The sequence below is a fragment of the Colletotrichum jinshuiense genome, chromosome 9 (genome assembly GCF_051148585.1).
Source record: "Colletotrichum jinshuiense chromosome 9, complete sequence".
NCBI lineage: Eukaryota > Fungi > Ascomycota > Sordariomycetes > Glomerellales > Glomerellaceae > Colletotrichum > Colletotrichum jinshuiense.
The window spans coordinates 3,441,162-3,462,153 of NC_139316.1; the positions used below are offsets into that span (position 1 = coordinate 3,441,162).

At 58.3% G+C, this 20,992-nt stretch overlaps 3 protein-coding genes across 3 annotated transcripts; 2 read left to right on the forward strand and 1 right to left on the reverse strand.

Annotated features, from left to right (window-relative positions):
- Positions 1 to 4,229: 4,229 nt before the first annotated feature.
- On the forward strand, positions 4,230 to 10,920 carry EsH8_IX_000903 (chromatin-remodeling ATPase INO80; the record flags this gene model as incomplete). The annotated part of the gene is made up of 4 exons (XM_083267239.1): positions 4,230 to 4,805; positions 5,791 to 6,120; positions 6,175 to 10,702; positions 10,754 to 10,920. 4 exons carry the CDS (start codon positions 4,230 to 4,232, stop codon positions 10,918 to 10,920), a joined length of 5,601 nt encoding a protein of 1,866 aa, XP_083130804.1.
- A 1,333-nt stretch (positions 10,921 to 12,253) lies between these two features.
- EsH8_IX_000904 (WSC domain-containing protein) lies at positions 12,254 to 14,454 on the reverse strand (the record flags this gene model as incomplete). Its single annotated transcript, XM_083267240.1, has 10 exons — positions 12,254 to 12,387; positions 12,495 to 12,552; positions 12,655 to 12,737; positions 12,854 to 12,882; positions 12,967 to 13,299; positions 13,390 to 13,614; positions 13,687 to 13,816; positions 13,899 to 13,967; positions 14,045 to 14,178; positions 14,261 to 14,454. 10 exons carry the CDS (start codon positions 14,452 to 14,454, stop codon positions 12,254 to 12,256), a joined length of 1,389 nt encoding a protein of 462 aa, XP_083130805.1.
- Positions 14,455 to 16,775: 2,321 nt separating this feature from the next.
- Positions 16,776 to 17,783, forward strand: EsH8_IX_000905 (medium chain dehydrogenase/reductase family protein; the record flags this gene model as incomplete). Its single annotated transcript, XM_083267241.1, has 1 exon — positions 16,776 to 17,783. One exon carries the CDS (start codon positions 16,776 to 16,778, stop codon positions 17,781 to 17,783), a length of 1,008 nt encoding a protein of 335 aa, XP_083130806.1.
- Between the last annotated feature and the right edge of the window lie 3,209 nt (positions 17,784 to 20,992).

Consider the following 20,992-nt stretch of genomic DNA (forward strand, 5'->3'; position numbering starts at 1 on the left):
ACGTCTTTTTTTTTATGTTTATGTTTAGATGAACGAGAGGGACAATAGAATGGCCACGTGCCAGCCAAATTGGTTAAACAAGATTGAAGCACCCGTGTATAGCAAGTGAACATGATTTATGGATCGTATGTGAGGTAAGCCGTGTGTTGACGATGCGGCCATTTGAAGGATTCGTGGTTGGCCATCAGGGGACCAAGCTATCTACCAAGTCCGGGATTGGCCTTTTGGGGCAAAATTTCCGGATCTGGGGGGGCGCTGACGGAGTGGCTCGATTCGAAGCATGTACACGACACAGCGAGTGTGCGTGTGTTGTGCTTGTGTGTGCAGCAGCAGGGTGTGGCTGACTCCGCTCGAGGGGAAGAGGCGGGAGAGTCAGAGAAAGCAAGGGACCGGAAAAGCTTGCAGGTCAGGTCAGGTCACAGAGGCGGAGATACGGAGAGAGCTAGAGAGAGAGAGAGCGAGAGAGAGAGAGAGAGAGAGAGAGAGAAGGAGAGAGACAAGGAGAGGAGGAGAAAGGGAGGGAGTGGGAGTGTGGTAGGCGCGGGTGACGATAACGGGACGGGAAGCCTCTGGCCCAGGGGGCTGCGGGGAGGCGCGGCGAGAAGGCGGCTTTGGGCTTTGGCGTTGCGGAGGGCGGATCACGTGTTTGGGGGGAGCGAGAGGACAGAAGACGGCACAGGTGGGGGAGTTAGGAGTTAGGAGCTAGGGGTTCAGTGTTTTTTTTCAGTGAAGACGAGAGGACGCCGGGGGTGGTGGTGGTGGTGGTATGCATTTTCAATGTTCATGATTGGGGAGGGGGTTTCCTTTCAATTTTTAGATTTCAGATTTTTTCAGGTTGTCCTCTCCCCTCAGTACTAGGAGGACGAGCACTGCGACTCGTTCATTGGCATGTGTCTGATCTGTCTGTTCGTCTGCCCCATTGGGAGCGGTCAAGATTCAAGATGGGGGGGTGCCTGAGTCTGAAGGTACAGAGTAATGCGCGATGCAATCAGACCGACGAGAAGAAAACATGCCATGGTGCACACATGGCTGGACAAACTTACAGCGGAGGAGGAGAGGAGACAAGAAGGCGAGGAAGGGATATGCCAGGCTCGAGGAGACACTAACAAATTCCTGTCAGGCTCCCCCCCGGGTGTGCCGAGTCCCCATGTCCTTTCCCCCCCATGTTGGGAGGGTTCACCTCCAAATCTGAATCTGCTTCCATTTTTGGCGTTGCTGGGCCCTCCCGCGCCGGGGGTCAGACGCCTCGTTGGAGTGTGGTTGGCATGCGTTGGTTCCTCGCTGTCAATGGGGAAACGGGGATTTTAAGGATAATAATATTACCATAGTAGAGACGAAAGAAAAGAAAAAAAAGGTCCCTACTAAAAAAATAAACGAAGAAGACATAAGAATAAAAAGAGAAAAAAGACTTGGTGTATTTGGCCATGGGACACTCACTAGAGGTCGAACAGAGACGGAACGAAGCGAATGAGAAAAAAAAGGAGGCAAAGCATTGAGGAGGCGAGTTTGACCTTGTTGAGCGGGCAGGTCATTTGGGTTCGATTGGGGGCTGGCGCTGCAGCAGGATTTTTGGGGGTAGCAACAGGAGGAAGAAGAGGACGAGAAGGATGCACGAGGGGAGGGGACACATCACCGTCCCAACCCAAAACCCACCGCCCGAGGCATCGGGGCCACGGTGAGCTGCAAGCATCGCCATCGCGGGAATGAATGAATGAATGGACGAGCCGGCCGTCCCAGCCCAGGCCAGGGGCCTTGCATCGGTCCTGCGCGGTTTCCGGGATCTGATCGTCATGTGCTCTGGTGGTTGCTGGGAAGAGGGGGATGTCTTGGTTTGGCTGCAACCGCTGCCAAAGTTTTTGTGTCCTTGGTCGGGTCGAGATGGGTTATATTTCGACTTTTGCCGCTTCATCATTGTATATTTTATTCTTATTTTATTTCGCACATGAAGGTTTCTTGGAAACAATTAATTTTCTTGGTCAATTAAACTAAATAACAGAAAATAGTGTGTTTGAGTTCATGCAGTGAGGGTTCATTGACGAGTTGGTGGGGATTCTGAATAATTTTTTTTCCCCTTGTCATGGTGGGTGGGTGGTGGTGGTCATCTGGGTCAGATTTGAGGCCATTCCCAGCGGGTTTTCCGGGCAGGCGAGACGGCGGAAACGTCTTCGCGGCGGATGACACCACACAGATTGGCTACGCGGCTGTTTCGCGGCCTCCGGGTCCCCCCCTCTTCCCCGTCTTAAGTAAACCCGTAAACCCCTTTTTTTCTCCGTTCATTCTCGATGTCCCTTCCCTGTGTGAGTGTGCGTGTGTGTGTGTGTGTGCCATTCTGTGTTTTGCAGTCGACTCTCTCCCTGAACACAACGGGTCGACAGACAGCGGTGGTCTGGATGCTGCAGCCGACAGGCAGGTTGCAGGCGACGACAAAGGCCGTGGGCCGGGGAAGGCGGCTGAAATGCCTCACCGGCGGTCCCATGTCTCGGCCAGGTACCGCCAGGGGCCAGGGCACGCGCGGGAGTACCTGGCGGTACACGGCGACGTCTGGCCTGGAGTGGGCGCTGTGTGTGTGAGATGGGCTGGGCTGGGCTGGGCGGGACCGGGGACAGGGGAGAGGCACGAAGCAACCCAAGAGGCTCAGACGAGGCCCGGGATTGGCGGGAGCGTCTGCGCTAGCCCCGACCTGGCAGCCCGGTGGTGAGGTACCTGGGCCCGCGCTGGCCTTGCACGTTCGAGAGCTTGGGAAGGTGAACGACCCCCAAAATGATGCTCACGGGAACGCTGGAAGTGAGAGAGGCACGACGAGGAGAGAGAGAGAGGGAGCGAGAGAGGAGAAGCACAGAGAGAGAGAGCGTGAGTGAGTGAGAGAGGCACGTCGACGAGAACAGACCGGCCGACCAACACAGAGCAGCGCTCTCACTCACACTTACACACGACACGCTCTGCTCTCATTCTCCGTCTTGTCTCTCTCACCCACCCGCCAGAGAGTGAGGCCAAGCAAAAGGGAAATAGAGCAGGAAACAGACCGGGCCGGCCATGTTTTGGGGCAAGATTCTCGATTGCATCGCATCATATCGCATCGCACCCATCACTTGGACCACGACCTCCACGAACCACTGACTGAGGTGCATCGCCCACCCCCATCTCTCTCTCTCACACACACCCGACTCTCTCACACTCTTCTCTCTCTCTCATTCTCACTCACTCCTCACTCATCCGCGCGGCGCCCCCCAAAACTCCAATCCAGTCCAACCAGTCCAATCCAATCCGATCCGATCCAATCCAATCCCAATACGCACGCTCTTCCGCTCCTCTTCATCATCTCATCCTCGCCCTCTCCGCCCACCACCACATCTCTTTCCCCCCGTCCCCCATCTCCAACCCAACCCAACCCATTCCGTTCCCTTCCCCATCGCTCCGTCTCCCGGGTGCTGCTGAATGCATCGTCGCCACCCATCACAACGCCCTCTGTGCATCATCGCAGCAGGCCACAACAGCACCGTACCGCACCGAACCGCGCGCCGCGCCGCATCTCGAAGCTACTAGTCAGTCCCCAGACGCCCCCGGCCAACACGGCACGGCCACCATCCAACACTCCACAAACCACATCTCAGCAAGCTCGCCTGGGCTGCCTGACAAACTCAGTGCCGGAGACAAGCCATCCACCACCACCGCCCGCGTGTCTTGGCTCCGACATTCGCACACACACTCTCTCTCACACACTCTCTCACCCTCTCTCTCGCCCGCACTCTCTTAGCGACACCGACACCAGACCATCATCGCCACCGCATCTTTTTTAAAGGACGCTGGGGTCCGTCGTCGTCCCAATTCCCTTGCCCCCAAACTTCGCGAATAGCATCACTGCCTCCACCCCATCGTCATTTCGCGGAGCCGGCGCAACAATCGCAACCCCCCTGCACCTCTCCACGCCCGCCTGCGCTGCTAACTCCACGCCTTTATTCGCGATCCGCCTCACCAGCCTCGTAACCTGCCGAAACCCTCAACGCGTAGTCCAATCAGCCGCCCCCCAACATCCACCACCCGGCTTCTGCACATGGGTCCGCGATCCTCGTCGTAGTAGTAATCCCCTCCCCCCTCTCTCTCTCTTCCCCCCTCCCCATTCCCTCCCCTTCCATTTCTCCCACCCATTGCCTCGTCGTCCCACGAATCCCCCTCCGAACCATTGAGTAGGGTCCTGCGACTTGGACACCGTCGCCGCGCATCCCGTCACGATGGACCACCCCAAGGACTTTCGCTCGACGGTCCTGCAGGCGCCTCCCCATCACGACGACCGCGACGATGACCGCGACCGTGACCGCGACCGCCGCCACCATCGCGACATCATGAACCCGACGCCCGGCAGCGCGCGCCATTCCGGCTTCAGCCTGCGATCTCCTACCCAGTCCGAATACCATCACCCGCAGCACTCGTCCTACTCGTCGCCCAAGGCGTCCTCCCACTCGCACCCGCGCCCGCACCACTCCCCGCGGTCCCATCAGTCCGGCCTGTCGCATCCGAACCCCTACTCGTCGTCATCGTCGTCCGGAGGCCCCCTCGCCGTCTCCTTGCCCGCGCTGGGAGCTGGCAGCAGCGGCGGCGGCGGCAGCAGCTCCGGAGCTGGGCAGCACCAAGCTCCCCCGTTGTCGCCGCTGCACCCCCCGAGCGGATACTACCCGCCGCCCGAGGCGCATCAGACGCGCGAGAAGCCGACCACGAGCAGCTACTACGACCCGTTGACTGATACCACCAAGGAGAGGAGGGTCTCGGACGCCGGTTGGCACAATAACGCGCCCAAGGGCTCGCCCAAGGTAAGAGAAGGTCCAATATGTTTGCTTGCCCATTGAGTGAGAGAGAGAGAAAGAGAGAGAGTTCTAGTCGCCGCATCCGCAATGCGCTGGTTTGTACGCGACGCGATGCGACCTCTTGTTTTTTGCACAACTCTGTATTTTCCATTACTCGATGCTCCTCATCGTTGTCCTCCTCCTCCTACCTCGGCCTGCACCGGTCCCTCCCCATCATCACATTTCCAGAGGCAAAAAAAGAAGAAGAAAAAGCAGAGGAAAAAGAGAGAGAGAAGAAAAAAAAAGAGCCGCATCGTGCACCATGTATCTATCAATCACAGCTCCGCTGCTTCTTCCATGTAGCGGCGGCACCGGCACCAGCACCGGCACCAGCGCCAGTAGTAGCCAAGAGAGGGCCCGTTTGGTCTGCTTGATTGCCGTCTGTGCTGCAGATCGTTTAGTGGCCACTACTGGTGCTGTGCTGTTTGGTGGTGGTGGTGGTGGTGGTGTTGGTGGTTGTTGGTGCTTACGCCTCTTTGTAATCTTTGCTGCTTTCCCCCATCCGGATTTTTGGAGACGATCGATGGGATGCAGGGTGTGGGAGAGAGCACGCAGCAGATGCAGAAGAGGAGGAGAGCAGAGCAGAGCAGAGCAGAGGACCGCTGCCCGCTGGATAAGAAACGCGGAATGCTTGGATCCCCTATTGTTCACGGCTTCAATGACACCACGTCCCCCAGTTTTTTTTCTGCACTCTACCTACTCTGCTCTGCACTCTCTTTCTTTCTTTCTACGCGCGCTACTCCTTCCCTTCCATTCAACCTCCCCGTATCCATCCATCCCTTCCCATTCACTTTTTCTCCCCCCGTTGCCAGCCCTCGCCCATCTCCAACTTTACCCGAGGACCAAAATTCCCAGCCGGCCCAATCCTCAACCCAAATTTTAATCCCCCATCGTGGCCACTTGTTTTCCATTTCTCAACTAACCAACTTTTCCTTCTTTCATCATCAAACAGACCCGCGACCCCTACGGTAATTACTCGCAACCCGAGCCGGCATCTCGAGACTCCCACGCGTACTACAAGAACGGCGCCGGATACACGTCGCCATCCGCCGCCAATTTCCCCCCGAGGAGTCCGCGATCCCATTCCCACCCGCGCTCCCACTCCCATCAGCCGCCTGCTGGATCCATCAGCCCGTCGAACCGGGCCACGCCGCACATGACGTCCCCCAGCCTGCGTCACGCTGCGTCGCCCAGCGTGCACGCCGCCTCCAATGGCGGCCCCGTCACGTCCCTGCCTCCCCTGGGCAAGCCCGAGCCTTCTCCCTTGAAAGCTCCCGCCAGCGTTCGTACAATCGCAATTGGCACGCCCCGACCCCAGAGTTCTGACCTCCCACAGACCCCCAGCCGCTCCGCCGACCCCATGTCCTTCTCCAACATCCTCTCGAGCTCCGAGCCCGTCGCCGCGAAACCGAGGTCAAAGTCTCCCCCCCCGGCCGAGGAGAAGGAACCAAAGGCCGCAGACCCAAAACCCGACCGTGAGAAGCCCCGTTCTGCCGAGCCTCCTGTCAAGACCGAGCGCGAGGCCGAGATCGAGCTTCGCCCCGAACCCGCCAAGGAGAGGTCGAGCACGCCGCTGGCCAGGAAGGAGAGGAAGGAGAGGGTCCCGAGGAAGTCAAAGACGCGGGCCTCCGATATCAGGGATGCCGAGTCCACCCCAAAGACCAGCCGCCGCGCCTCCTCCAAGCTCGAGACGCCGACCCCTCGCGTGCCCGCCAAGCGCCAGGTCAATGGCCAGCCCAAGTCCAAGACCCTGTCTGCCGACAAGGAGAAGAAGGTCCTGGACCTGATCGCCCAGCTCGATGCCGAAGCCGACGACCTCGACGACTCGGACCTCGCCGAGGAGCGCGCCGAATACCAGCAGAGGGGCAACAAGCGACGCCGCCTGATGGAGGAAAAGGACAGCAAACGCAACGTCCAGCGACGCGACGACTTCGCCATAGAGATGGGCCGCCGGCTGGGCATCCATGCCGACCTCGGCAAGCGTCGCTACGACGACATCTACTACGAGGAGGCGATGAACGAGGTGAGGGAGCGCGAGCTCTTTGCCGAGAAGGAACGTAAGAAGGACATGCAGCGCAAGCGCCGCCGCGAGAAGTCGATGGCCGTCACCATGGAGCAGCAGAAGCTCGCCCTCGAGCGCGCCCGCCTGGCCGAGGACGAGACCGAGAAGGCGAAGCACCTGCGGGACGCCGAGCGGGCCAACAAGAAGGCCCTGCAGACGAAGCTCATCCTCCAGAAGGGCATCAAGGGGCCCGCGCGCAACCTCGTCGAGCTCAACCTCGAAGGCGGCACCATGGCCACCTTCCAAGCGTCCGACATGGAGCCCGGCACGAAGCCCAAGGGCAAGGGCCGCAGCGGCCCCCGCCCGAAGAAGTCCAAGGAGCAGAAGCAGGCCGAAAAGGACGCCGCCGAGGCCGCCCAGGCCGCCATCGACGCCGGCGAGGAGCTCCCGGTCAAGGAGGAGTCCAAGATCCGCATCAAGTTCAACAAGAAGTCCAAGGACAAGGACAAGGAGAAGAACAAGGACAAGGACCAGGACGAGCCCGACGTCGACGTCGAGGGCGAGGCCGAGCTCGACGGGGACGACGACACCATCCTCGAGCCCGTCAAGGAGAAGAAGGAGAAGAAGGGCAAGAAGAAGAAGGACGAGAAGAAGGAGGAGAAGCCCGAGGAGCCCCCCAACAAGGACGCCAAGTTCGAGACCAAGGGCTTCCTCCAGATCTACGACCAGATCTGGCGCGACCTCGCCCGCAAGGACGTCTCCAAGGCCTACAAGCTGGCCGCCGAGTCGTACCAGACCAAGGCGTCCAACCTCAAGAAGACGGCCATCCTCGCCTCCAAGGAGGCCAAGCGCTGGCAGCTGCGCACGAACAAGGGCTCCAAGGACCAGCAGGCCCGCGCCAAGCGTGTCATGCGCGACATGATGGGCTTCTGGAAGCGCAACGAGCGCGAGGAGCGCGATCTCAGGAAGGCCGCCGAGAAGCAGGAGATCGAGAACGCCCGCAAGGAGGAGGCCGAGCGCGAGGCCGCCCGCCAGAAGAGGAAGCTCAACTTCCTCATCTCGCAGACCGAGCTGTACTCCCACTTCATCGGCAAGAAGATCAAGACGGACGAGGTCGAGCGGAGCACCGACAACCCGGAGATCGCCGCCGAGAACAAGGGCGAGACGGCGCAGAGCAAGCACTTTGACATTGAGGAGTCGACGGGACCCCTCGGCGCCAAGGTCACCAACTTTGAGAACCTCAACTTTGACGAGGAGGACGAGGCCACGCTGCGCGCCGCCGCCGTGGCCAACGCCCAGAACGCCATCGCCGAGGCCCAGAAGAAGGCCAGGCAGTTCAACGAGCCCGACGGCCCCGACATGGACGAGGAGGGCGAGATGAACTTCCAGAACCCCGCCGGCATGGGAGACGTCGCCATCGAGCAGCCCAAGCTGATCAACACCCAGCTCAAGGAGTACCAGCTCAAGGGTCTCAACTGGCTCGCCAACCTGTACGAGCAGGGCATCAACGGCATCCTCGCAGACGAGATGGGTCTCGGAAAGACTGTGCAGTCCATTTCCGTCATGGCCTACCTCGCCGAGAAGTACGACATCTGGGGCCCGTTCCTCGTCGTGGCCCCCGCGTCCACCCTCCACAATTGGGAGCAGGAGATCAGAAAGTTTGTGCCCGAGTTCAAGATCCTCCCGTACTGGGGCTCCGCCGGCGACCGAAAGGTGCTCCGCAAGTTCTGGGACCGGAAGCACACCACCTACAAGAAGGACGCCTCGTTCCACGTCTGCGTCACGTCGTACCAGCTCGTCGTCTCCGACGTCGCCTACTTCCAGAAGATGAAGTGGCAGTACATGATCCTCGACGAGGCCCAGGCCATCAAGAGCTCCCAGAGCTCCAGGTGGAAGAGCCTGCTCAACTTCCACTGCCGCAACCGCCTCCTGCTCACCGGCACGCCCATCCAGAACAACATGCAGGAGCTGTGGGCGCTGCTCCATTTCATCATGCCGTCGCTCTTCGACTCCCACGACGAGTTCAGCGAGTGGTTCTCCAAGGACATCGAGTCCCACGCGCAGAGCAACACCAAGCTCAATGAGGACCAGCTCAAGCGTCTGCACATGATCCTGAAGCCCTTCATGCTGCGTCGTGTCAAGAAGCATGTCCAGAAGGAGCTCGGAGACAAGATCGAGGAGGACGTCTACTGTGACCTCACCTACAGGCAGAGAGCCATCTACAGCAACCTGCGGAACCAGATTAGTATCATGGACCTCATCGAGAAGGCGACCACGGGTGACAACGACGACTCCGGCACGCTCATGAACCTCGTCATGCAGTTCCGAAAGGTGTGCAACCACCCCGACCTGTTCGAGCGGGCGGACACGACGTCGCCGTTCTCGTTCGGCCACTTTGCCGAGACGGCCTCCTTCGTCAGAGAAGGCAACATGGTGGCCGTCGGCTACTCGACCCGCAACCTGATCGAGTACGAGCTGCCCCGCCTCGTCTGGAGGGAGGACGGCCGGCTGTACAAGAGCGGCCGGGACAACCTGACGGCGGGCTGGCGGAACAAGAACCTGCAGCACATGATGAACATCTTCACCCCGGAGCACGTCCGCGACAGCCTCGAGGGCTCCGACGCCTTCTCGTTCCTGCGGTTCGCCGACACCAGCCCCGGCGAGGTGTACAAGGCTAGCCACCAGGACATGTTCACCCGGGGAGTCGAGCTCTCGCAGCAGAAGGACCGCCTCGGCCTCATGAACGTTGCCTACGACGAGCCCGAGGACGTCAACTTCACGCCGGCGCACGCCCTGTTCAAGGTCAGCGCCCGCAGCAACCGCCAGCCGCTGGTGCAAATCACCGAGGAGGGCATCCTCGCCAGGCTCATGAACGTGGCCCGAGAGGACTACGTCGAAAGCAGCCTGGGCCGTCTGGAGCAGGCCGGCCGGCCCCGAGCCTCGGCGCCGCCGATCGAGGTGAGCTGCAGCAGTCGCGGGGCCGTCCTCGAGCGGGAGAGCCACATGTTCAACCTGTCCATGCGCAAGACGCTGTTTGGCCCGACCATCCACGAGGAGCGGGCAATGGTCAACGAGAAGATCCCCTTCGAGCGGTTCCCGCCGCACAAGATGCTCCCCGCGCCGGACAACGAGAAGAAGAAGTTCAACAACATCGCCGTTCCGTCAATGCGCCGCTTTGTTACTGACAGCGGCAAACTGGCCACGCTCGACAAGTTGCTGACGAGGCTCAAGGCCGAGGGCCACCGCGTGCTGCTCTACTTCCAGATGACCCGCATGATCGACCTCATGGAGGAGTACCTGACGTACCGCAACTACAAGTACTGCCGTCTCGACGGTTCGACCAAGCTGGAGGACAGACGAGACACCGTCGCCGACTTCCAGACCCGTCCCGAGATCTTCATCTTCCTCCTGTCGACCCGCGCCGGTGGTCTCGGCATCAACCTCACGTCCGCCGACACCGTCATTTTCTACGACTCGGATTGGAACCCCACGATCGACTCGCAGGCCATGGACAGAGCCCACAGACTGGGCCAGACCCGGCAGGTCACCGTGTACCGCCTCATCACCAAGGGCACGATCGAGGAGCGTATTCGCAAGCGCGCCATGCAGAAGGAAGAGGTGCAGCGCGTCGTCATCCAGGGTGGTGGTGCCAGCGTCGACTTCTCTGGCCGCCGCGCTCCCGAGAACCGCAACCGCGACATTGCCATGTGGCTCGCGGACGACGAGCAGGCCGAGATGATTGAGCAGCGCGAGAGGGAGCTTCTCGAGAGCGGCGAGCTCGACAAGCCTCAGAAGAAGAAGGGCGGCAAGCGCAAGCGCGTGGTCAACGAGGACGTCAGCCTTGACGAGATGTACCACGAGGGTGAGTCACTATCCATGGGCCGTGTGCGCGACGATACTAACCGTGTGGTAGGCGAGGGCAACTTTGACGACAACCGTGCCGGGGCCACCGGAACCTCGGGGACGGCCACGCCCGTTGCCGAGCCCGACGCAAAGGGAGCGAAGAAGCGACGCACGGGCGGCGGCAAGAAGGCCAAGACGCTGAAGCAAAGGCTCGCCGTCGCCGACGGCCAGGTCTGAAGGAGCGGCCAACAGGCGCATTTGACAGGAATAGAGAAAGAGAGAGAGAGAGTGGATGCGGACGACGAGGAGGCGATCCTCGTTTCGGAAGATGAGTGAGCGAAAATGGCCGAATGGATTGTAGCAATATGGAATATGGATGGGACAAGCCGGGCGCGAGATAATGCTTGGCGTCGGCGTGGAGCGCGATTTGCATCAAGACGACGGCCGGGGCTGCGAAGGAGCCGCGGCTCGTCTGTTAGACTTTACAAAAGCTTCTTTGTGTGTATTCTCTCAGGGCTGGGTCGGAACGGTTTCGACCCCCACACGGTCTTGGTTTTCCGGGATGTCAAGGGGGCATCCCCGAGACGCAAGGCGCGGGGTTTTATTTTATTTTTTGGTGGCGAGGGCGGCATTCAGAATGGTCGGTTGGCACGAGGCCTCGGGGGCATCGCATCCATCGTAGGGCGGCCCGTGTACGGTTTGTGGATGTATTACTACCTTAGACAAATGAAGCCGCGCCCCTGATATTTGATTGCCTTCCTTGCCTTGCTTCTGGCGGTTCATGTCGGGACTTTGCTGCTGTGATTATGCTATGGGATGGGACGAGGCTTGGTGCGGCTCTGCTCTATTGTTGAGTGAGGGAGTCTCGACTCGGTGCCGGTGCAAATGTCGTAGCAGATGTAGTTGGTAAGTTGGACCGGCTCACGTTTTCACGACTTGGTCCGCAACGCTGGCCACGGAGAACCCCTCCGTCGCAGTCGGTGGTTGCCGGGGTAGAAGAGGGCCATGGCTGGGTAAAATCCCCCGGATTTCTCTTTCCGCCTGGTCGTGGGCTCGAAACCTGTCTCTCGCGCGCGCCTTCGGGCGGACGGCTGTTTGCATAGGGGCAACGATGGCCATTGTCGAGTGCAGCGGATGTGCGACTTCACACATCTCTTATGTACCGGCTTGCCCGCGCGTACTCGAGCGAGATCCCGGCCGCCCGGTCCGAGCAAAACAGGGGGCTTGGGGAAACATGGTCGTCTTTTTGTGGACGGGACCTTTTTCAGCCCTCTCTGCCTTCTGGTAAGGAGGGGGGGGACTTGCGACGAAGCGGAACCGCGGTTCGCGGGTGCCCCTACAACTGCGGGCTTGGTCACGAGGAAGCGTTACATATGTATATAGATAGGATAACTCGTATTGCAATTTTCTTCGGCTCAATATTATAAAAAATCAAAATCCAAAAGCCGGGCGCCGGGTTCTGCTCCCTTTCTGTGTACAAGAATCAGAGGCGGGCAGGCGGGAGAAGAGGAGGGAGCGGGCCCCCCTATCTCTCCCTTGTTCAATGCGTGACCTGGGGGACCACGCAACACTACTGGGCGGGCCTCTCGACGAACTTGAACTTGACGGCGGTCACCGGGGCAGGGTAGCGGGCGTAGAAGGCGTTCATGTCGCTGCCGCAGTACACGGCGGTGTTCTGCAGCCAGCAGGTTGTCGTGGCGGCGTCTGTACGGGGTGGGGGGAGTCGTCAGCAAAGGAACCCGTCATCTGGACCTGCGTGCGTACTGCGCGAAGGGGGGGAAGGGAGGGGGTGGGGGAGGGGGGTAACTCACTGCCGTCGGGGTTGATCCACTTGGGATAGAAGTCGTTGGTGCTGGGGTCGAAGTTCCACTGGATGGGGGTGTCAGCGCCTCCGGGGTTTATACACACTCGAGAAGGGGGATGCGTGCGGCTTCTGCGGCCGGACGTCGGGGGGTGTGTGTGTGTACTTACAACATCGGACTCGCTGGTGCGCTGGGTGCCGGTGCCGGTGGTGTAGGAGTTGCCCACGAAGACAGGGGGGCTTCCCTTGGGAGCTGTGTAGGCAGAGGAGTTAGCAAAAAAGAAAATATGTGAAGGCAAGGTTGGAATGTGAAGCTCGCGAGGAGAAACAACGAGAGCCTGCCGACAGGGCGTGTTGGGTTAGACTTACTAGGGTTGGTGCTGGCGACGTAGAGATAACTATGGTGCCATTTGTCAGCATGTGCCACGTCTGGTTTTCACGGGTCGGACAGAGGGAAGGGGGGGTGGGGAGGATGGACTTACTGGTAGGAGCCGGAGGAGATGATGCTGTTGGTGTTGTCGCGGCCCTGGATGAGGCCGAGGAGCGTGCCGGAAGAGGCGTCGCTGGGTCCCATGGTCACCTGCAGCTGGCTGGAGACTTGCGATCCCGACGAGCTCGAGACGGGGAACGTGATGACGAGGGCGTTGGCCTCGGCCTGGACGCGCGACTGCGCGCCGCTGAAGAAGCTGTTGGAGATGAAGCCGACGACGGCGCCGTTGGCGCTGTTGAGGACCTGGATGATGCCGCGCTTCGTCACGATGGTCGGGGCCACGGGCTTGGTGTAGACCAGGACTCTGTTGCGTCCGCCGCAGATTCTGATGGTTTCTCCTTGTAAGCCTCGTGTCCATTGCGAGAAACTGGAGTTTGCGATCATGCCTAGGGGAAGGGGAAGGGGGGAGACTTACGAGGAGCCGTCGCCGAGGCAGGGGTTGTCGCAGTCCGAGTTCGGGGCGATGGCGCTGCTGGAGGGCTGGGTGTTGCTGCAGTAGCACTCGCGGCCGTACTCCAGGCCGGCAAAGCTGTAGCCGGCCGCGCCGCAGGCGTTGACGCACAGCTGGACGGTCATGGCCTTGGGGTTGACCTGCGGGTCCGGCTTGCCGGGCAGCAGGCGGAAGTTGGCGTCGGGGTCCCTGGAGGGCACGGGGGGGTCAGCATTTGGCACGGCCACCGGAGTGCTTGGGCCGGGGGGGGGGGATCCTCACTTCATGCACACCGGGTTGTTCCAGCCGTTCGCGACGGGCAGCACGGCGGCCGGGCCCATGGTGAAGGCGTAGTTGTCCTTGACGTAGAAGTTGAAGGCGGCGGATCCACCGCAGAGCTGGTTCGGGTTGCCTGGAAGATGTCAGCGATTTGTGAACACAAACGGAAAAGCATTCCCGCTGTTGTAGGCCGGGGGGGACGGTTGTCAACTCACCCTTGCAGCCCTGGTTGCAGTTGCTGTCGGAGATCGGGCGGTTCTGGCCGATGATGGTGTTTCCGCAGACTAGGAGCGTGTCAGTCCGGGGACGCCGGGCACGGGGGGGCGCCATCTCGGCAGAGAAGGACGGGCGCGTAGCTTACAGCACTCCTGCGACCACTCGACACCTGCTAGGGAGTAACCCTGCGACTCGCAGGCGTCCAGGCAGGACTCGACGGTCATGGTGTCGGAGCCGGCAGCCGGGCAGTCCAGCGCGCGCATGTGGCCGACGGTGTCACTATGGCGAGGGTCATGATTTAGCACACGGGTCGCGTTATGCGAAAGGGGGGGGGTCTCGGGATCCCCAAGGCCTTGCTCACCTCCAACAGTTGTTGTTGTGGATCTTCCAGGACTTGTATGTCGACACCAAGGACGGGCCTCGCTTCTCGAGGACGTCTCGCGTGGTCAAGTTGGCAGCCGGGGCAACCCAATCGCAGGGCAACTCGGAGTTGCAATTGGACACGGCAGCGGCGACGGCGACGCCGGCCATGGACAGGACTGAAGCGATATGCATGATGGAGTAGTTCGTAGAGGAGTAGAGTGTTGAGTTGTTGTGATGAGGATGCCGAACGAGAGAGGGAACCGGGAGTGTCTTATATCTTATAAGTCGCGGCACGTTGGGCCAGCAACTAAGAGGACCTCGTAGCGACGGAACTTCGCGATGATACCCACACATCACATGCGTATACCGCTCTAGCATACGCCTTAAGAAAATAAGGCAGCGCTCATAGCACGATGGCGTTTCGCTAAGCTGTCCGTTGATGGTTTTGCTAGGGCTAGCTAGCTCCAGGGAGGAGTGCTCCGCGATACCAGAATCTTTTGCGGCCAGAGAGCCAAGGACCATAACGGCACCTCGAAACTACGTGGGCGAGCAAAAACCACATCTTTCAGCTCAGTCGGGGCAGCGAGTCCCTGACGCCGAGTCTCTGTTGTATAATCGGCATGCTGCGCGCCGCTTGCTGGTAACTATTGGCGATAGTCCTCGCGGAACATGCAGGACGGCGATGGGGGTATTCCAGCCGCAACACATGGCAGGGGGTTCATCCCCGCATGTCAGAAAGCCCCCGTCGTTGAACCCCAGAGAACCGGGTCTCTGGTTAAGCTAAAAAGCCAATACTCGCCTGACGGGAAATTCTAGATGGCCTGGCCTCCCCGGCTAGCTCTGTTGGACGGCAGGCCCCTGAGCTAGCTAGCCGGTTACTTGGGGAAGTTTGGGACGGCAGGGGGGGGCCGGAGGCACTAACAAGCGCACGGTGCCGGCGGCTGACTTTTAAGCTGGACCCGACGGAGAGGACAATGAACCCCATAGAGACTAGGTATGCGCTATGGTGTCGACTAGGTAGGTCGAGACCTTTGTTGCAGGCGATATGTGCGGAGTGAGACACAGTCTTCGCAGAGGATGTGGTAATTAGGGGTCGACCGCCACTCCCGGTGAATGGAGCAAGCGGTTTTTGCAAAACGGTGGCAGGACCACGAAAAGTTTATTTAGAACTGCGTGGTTGCTGGAGGATCTTGTGATGATCTAAAAATGCCATGTTTGCCTCTGGGATCCTGTTTGCTGCTGCGTCCGGGTTCAGCCGCATCAAAACACGATACCCCGGGGACCGTATTCTGAGTCAAGGGCGAAGGGCCTCCGTGCTGCGTCGCAGTCCAAGTGCAAAACTGGCAAATGTACCACGACACGCGCTCTTTCTGTCAAAGCAGGACTAGGTTGGCGAGGACTATCATCCCAGGAAAGGCAGAGCATGTCCCATCGAGAATAGTGGTTGGCTGTGGCGGATGCTCTCTCAATATAACCAACCCCCGCGTTTTCAACTGAGCTAATTCCTTCGACGTTGGACGCAGCGCCGATAGAGTTCGCACTTCGAAGCCATGGGACTTTGGAAGTGAGATCGGGCTGCAGGTGGCTGGCCGGAAGACTGTTATCGTCGTCCATGGACTATAAACCGGCTCTCTGTATCCCACGCTTGAATATATCGCGATCAAGGTTCTGCATGTGAATCCTTCTCATGTGTCAGGTACTGTTTGTGTGTCGTACAGTGTTGGTTGCCTCGCCATCTGGGTCACGGATAAGGAGAAGAAGCGCCATTGCAAGACTTTAAAAGTGAAATTGAGCAACCATCAAATCCAATTGACATGATTTACTTGCATTAAAACAGAGAGGTGGTGATGGAGGGATGGGCATCGAAAAAAATCAAAAATCAAATGCGACCTACGTAGGGATCGAACCTACAATCTTCAGAGTATGACTTAGGAGCCGAAATCTGACGCGATGCCATTTCGCCAGCAGGCCCTGATTGATGTTTTGTCTGTCAAAATTTAGCACCTATAGAGGTATCACACATGCCCGAGAGCACAGACTCCTCGCTATATTGGGCCTCCTTGAGGGCCCAAAGTGTGGGGAATCGCGTCCCGCTTGGTCGTCGGCTACCCAGTCGTCCAACTCATCTCTTCCTTCACCCAACCAGCATGGCGTTGGCACGATGCCTCTCCAGGCCAATTCGGCGAAGGATTTATATTTGCGTCAGATTGTAAGAGTTATGACGTTGTGGCCGTGAGATAGCTTGCGTGCCGTTGCTCCGTCGCCCAACGGGGACCCGCCATCTGGCCAGCATGCTGATTCTCTGAGGAGCCAAGGCTGACGGGCTTCCGATCCTCCGTTGGATTTCGCAGCGGCTTCTGATCCGTTGAGATATTTCACCGAGATATAATGCCGGCCCATTTGCGTCTTCATTGGAGACACTCGCCCTGTTCACCAGAAACGCCCGTCCTCCCATCCTTCCCCTCCCCCATTCGCCTTGACCGTTCTCCTTGAGCCTCCTACCAACCGCCAAGATGACGAGCATCCGCAAAGTTGTCATCACTCAATATGGCGACGTCGATGTCCTGAAGGTGGTCCAAGACGTCTGCCCCCCTCCACCGGCTGCCCATCTCCAGATAGCGACCGAATACTCGGGCTTCTCCGGCGCCGACGTCAACATGCGCAAGGGCGTCTACCCGTTCATGAAGAAGGCGCCCCTGACACCGGGATACTGTCTCGTCGGAGCCGTCCGCGCCGTCGGCGAGGGGTGCAAGGCCTTCCAGGTCGGTGATGTTGTGGCCGTCTTGACAAAGTACGACTCCGAGGCGGAGCTCGTCAACCAGCCGGAGAAGTACTGCATCAAGGTCCCCGACGGCGTGGACCACCGCCAGGCGACATCTGTGATTTGCGATTGGAATGCTGCGTACGGGATGGTGATGCACTCCGCCAGAGTGTCAAAGGGCCAGAGGGTCTTCGTCCACGGCATGAGCGGCGCCGTGGGCTACGGCATCATGAAGCTCGCGCAGCTGCAAGGCGCCGTGGTGTACGGCACCGCGAGCAGCAAGAACCACGAAGACATCCGTCGGCAGGGCGGCCATCCGTTCGTGTACACGGACAAGGAGTGGATGCGGGAGATGAAGGCGGTGGGCGGCGCCCACGCCGTCTTCGACCCGCTCGGCTTCGAAAGCTTCGACGAGAGCTACTCCATCCTCGCCGACGACGGCACGCTCGTCGGGTACGGCAACAACAAGAACTCGCTGGGCGACAGCGGGGTGATCAGGAACCCGATGTTTGCGCTGACGAAGATGCTGGCGCGGAACCTGAACCTCTTGACGAAGAGGAGCACGACCTTTTACGCGCTCAACAGGGACTCCTCGACATATGTGCCCAATGTCACGGCGTTGCTCGACATGCTGAAGGACGGCACGATCACGGTGCCCATCAAGAATGTTTGGGATATGGAGGATATTCACAATGCGCATCGGCAGTGGGGCGGTGGCAGCGGCGTTGGATCGCTGCTAATCAAGGTGGCCAGGAACTAGGAAGCCTGGCACAGAGGTTGGCGTGGAGGCTTATGGACTTGACATTTCGGTTCTTTGACTATGAGAATTCATCGGGTTGTTAACCCCGGGGTAGGGGCATGTCTCGCTCAGGAACAGAGAATGCAACGCAGACAGCTGCGAATATACGCTCTTAATACGGCACCTATTGCTGTATCATGTTTATATGTAGCCGGCTACAAATTCAAGGCACTTATGCTTTTTTTATCTCATTTTACACGCTCAGCACGCATGAAACTATTCTTGTGGCCATACAGCAGAAATCATATGACAAGTATGTTGAAGTGCGCCTTGAGCCCGCAAACGAGGGAGGCGAGGTATCCCCGAGAGAAAAGGAGACAGGAGGCCGCCAACGACGACAACGAACCCACATGCGCGCCAACGAAACGGAAGAAGCTCAACAACTCGGCACACGTGCCAGTTGATGTCGCCAAAACCAAACCACCCTCAACCAGGCTTTGCATTTGGTTTTCAAGCCACTACTACCCCTACGTAGGCATTCCATATTGCCAAAGGCGTCCCTTGGAAGACCAGAGGGGCCACGAAACAGACATGAGAGTTTGAGTTCCGGGAAAAACTCAAGATAGAAACGGAAGTCAAAAGGAAATAATAACGGCCGAAAAGGCATCTGGGGTCTTCATGTTGGTTGTGTTGGTTGTCAACATACTTAAAGAGTTCTAGCGAGGTCGCATGTTTGCTGTTAGGACGAGACAAAACACGATACCGCCTAAATTGAGCAACTTGTTTAGGAATATCTTGATGAGGGTTCAAGATAACATGAATGACCTACTACTTTGCATCCAGTGGTTGCGGTTCAGCGAAAGGCCTTTAAAACGTGAGGAATACTATTTGCCAGTAGCCTGACTGGAACCGACTACTCTCGGTGAATGGGACCCCGAAAATGTCACACAAGAATCCTTGGAGAGATATGTTGCTAGTTCATCAAGGGCCTTGCCGAAACATTGACCGAGTCACAGGAACCAAGGGTGTATTTCATTCACGAATCAGTGCGAGATCCTGCTTAAGGATGGTGGGCTTAAATTTCTCTGGCTTGGCCTTGGAGACGACCTCCAGGCAAAAAGCCACGACCGACTGAAATAGCGTTGCCACACCTGCATCAAAACTGACATGTCGGTTCATGTAGCCGGTTACAATGTTTTCCTAGGCACTTTTTCTGAAAACACAAAATAATGAAGGGGCATTCTGACCAAAAGACCAAAGAGTCTCCATTGTTGTAGTATGCCACTGAACAGATCCTGTCTCATTCCGAGCATGCAGCACAATTGTTACCACAGGGGCAGTTCTTGCAATAACCTTTTAAGTCCAACCTTTTGGTTCAGCTTCGCAACGTATTTGGATCCAGCTGGTTATATCCCTTACATCCAGAAAAGAGCCCTCTTTCCGTATTGGCAGAGCATAACTACGCAGCGCTGATCAAAACTAGATTGGATTTCGCCAACTCCAACATTCTTTCTCTGTGGACTTTCCAAAACATAGTAACATTGGCGGCAATGAATAACCATAGACTCGGCCCGAGCCCTGCTACTACACCAGGGAAAACGAGGAGTTAGATCCCACTATATCGAGGAACTATGTGAGGTCCAGCGCTGCCCCAATGTTTGAGTATCGGTTAGAAAGGGGCCCTAATATCTCCATCACTGACAATTAGGGATGGTCGGCCCTGTATGCACTGCCTACGACCGGCTTTTCTCCGGCGCGCCTCTGGCCGAGCCTCATCGATGAATGCGGCAAGGTCCCATAATGCAGATATCATCACCTTTCTGCTCGAAATGGGCCCCGAGACGACCGGATGGACTGTGACGGTCGTACACCACTTCCTGAGGCCCTTGCCTCGCCTCATCGAGAAAGCCCTTGGCTTGCGGACCTTCTGATCAGAAATCCTGCGAATGTAGATGCAACACCGGCGACCAAATACACCCCTCTGTTTGTAGCTGTTGCAAGAGGCTTAACTGAGGCTGTACGGCTGCTACTTGACCATGGAGCAGGTGTTGAAGCCACGGATATCACCGGTCGCACCGCATTCTTCCTTCTGCCTCGACAGCCTCCGCTGCCGATACTAGCCACAAGCTACTAGGAATCCGCCTTGATAGCAAATTTGCTAGTGGCTAAGGGGGCGAATATCAACCAAAGGGGACAGTGTCAGGCAGACGTTTCTTCATCATGTCTGCAAGCGAGAAAGCTATGCTGCCGAGGTAGACGAGGGTTTCTACCAGGAGATGGTTCAGAACCACCATCTCGATATTGATGCACAGGATGAAGGAGGCAAGACACCCCTGATTTGTGCCATGTCCAAGGAAAACTTGCCGACGACCCGCCAGTTACTTCATCTTGGCACCGATCCGAACCTTTAGGACAACCGTGAGCAGATGCCGCTCTGCGAATGCAAACCAGGCATACTGTTTGGTTCGATGGAGGTTGTGAGATGGCTTGTCGATCAGGGCACGAATGTGTCGACGACGGGACTAAACGGTGAAACTCTGATGTTAGCCATCCGGTTGGGGGACGAGGACTTGATGTAGCTGCTGCAGCCCAGAGCGGCAGATCATTCGTAATGTTCACAGACGGTTGAATTGCACACGTGAACTCTACTCTGTGATTTATGTCTCGGTGTGAAATGGAAGACTCACTCACCTCAGCCAGCTCTCGGTCTGTCTGAGGTGAGGAGGAGGCACGTGTTCAGGCAACCGGTACATGATGTAATTAGCAACGGCGGGATTGGCTCGGAAGGCGCCGACTCGGGAATAGGACAGGATGGCTGAGTGGGGCCGGGGAGGGCGGACTTCGGCTCTTCATTTGATCCATGTCGTCACGTCGTCACGCCGCATCCATCCAGATCCGTGCGCTCAGCCCCGCCATGGAACTATTCCACTTTCGTCGCAGTCTCGTCCCAGTCGTGCCAGTCGTCCCAGGGTTGTGCAGGTCGCTGGCTGCAGGCTGCAGGCAGACAGAGCCAAAGACGGTAACGGGCAAGGGCTGTGTGGGCAGGTTCCAGACTCACCCGAGGATGCCGGCAACTGGAGCTCAACTCTGATGCCTGTTTGCGCACCGAACCGTCCAACCTGAGGACCCCTCCCAACCTCCAGACTCGGCGCCCAAACCAGACCGGACCATGACCGGACCGCAACCTCCTAGCTGCTACATGGGTGGCTTTGTAGCGTAGCTTGAGGGTA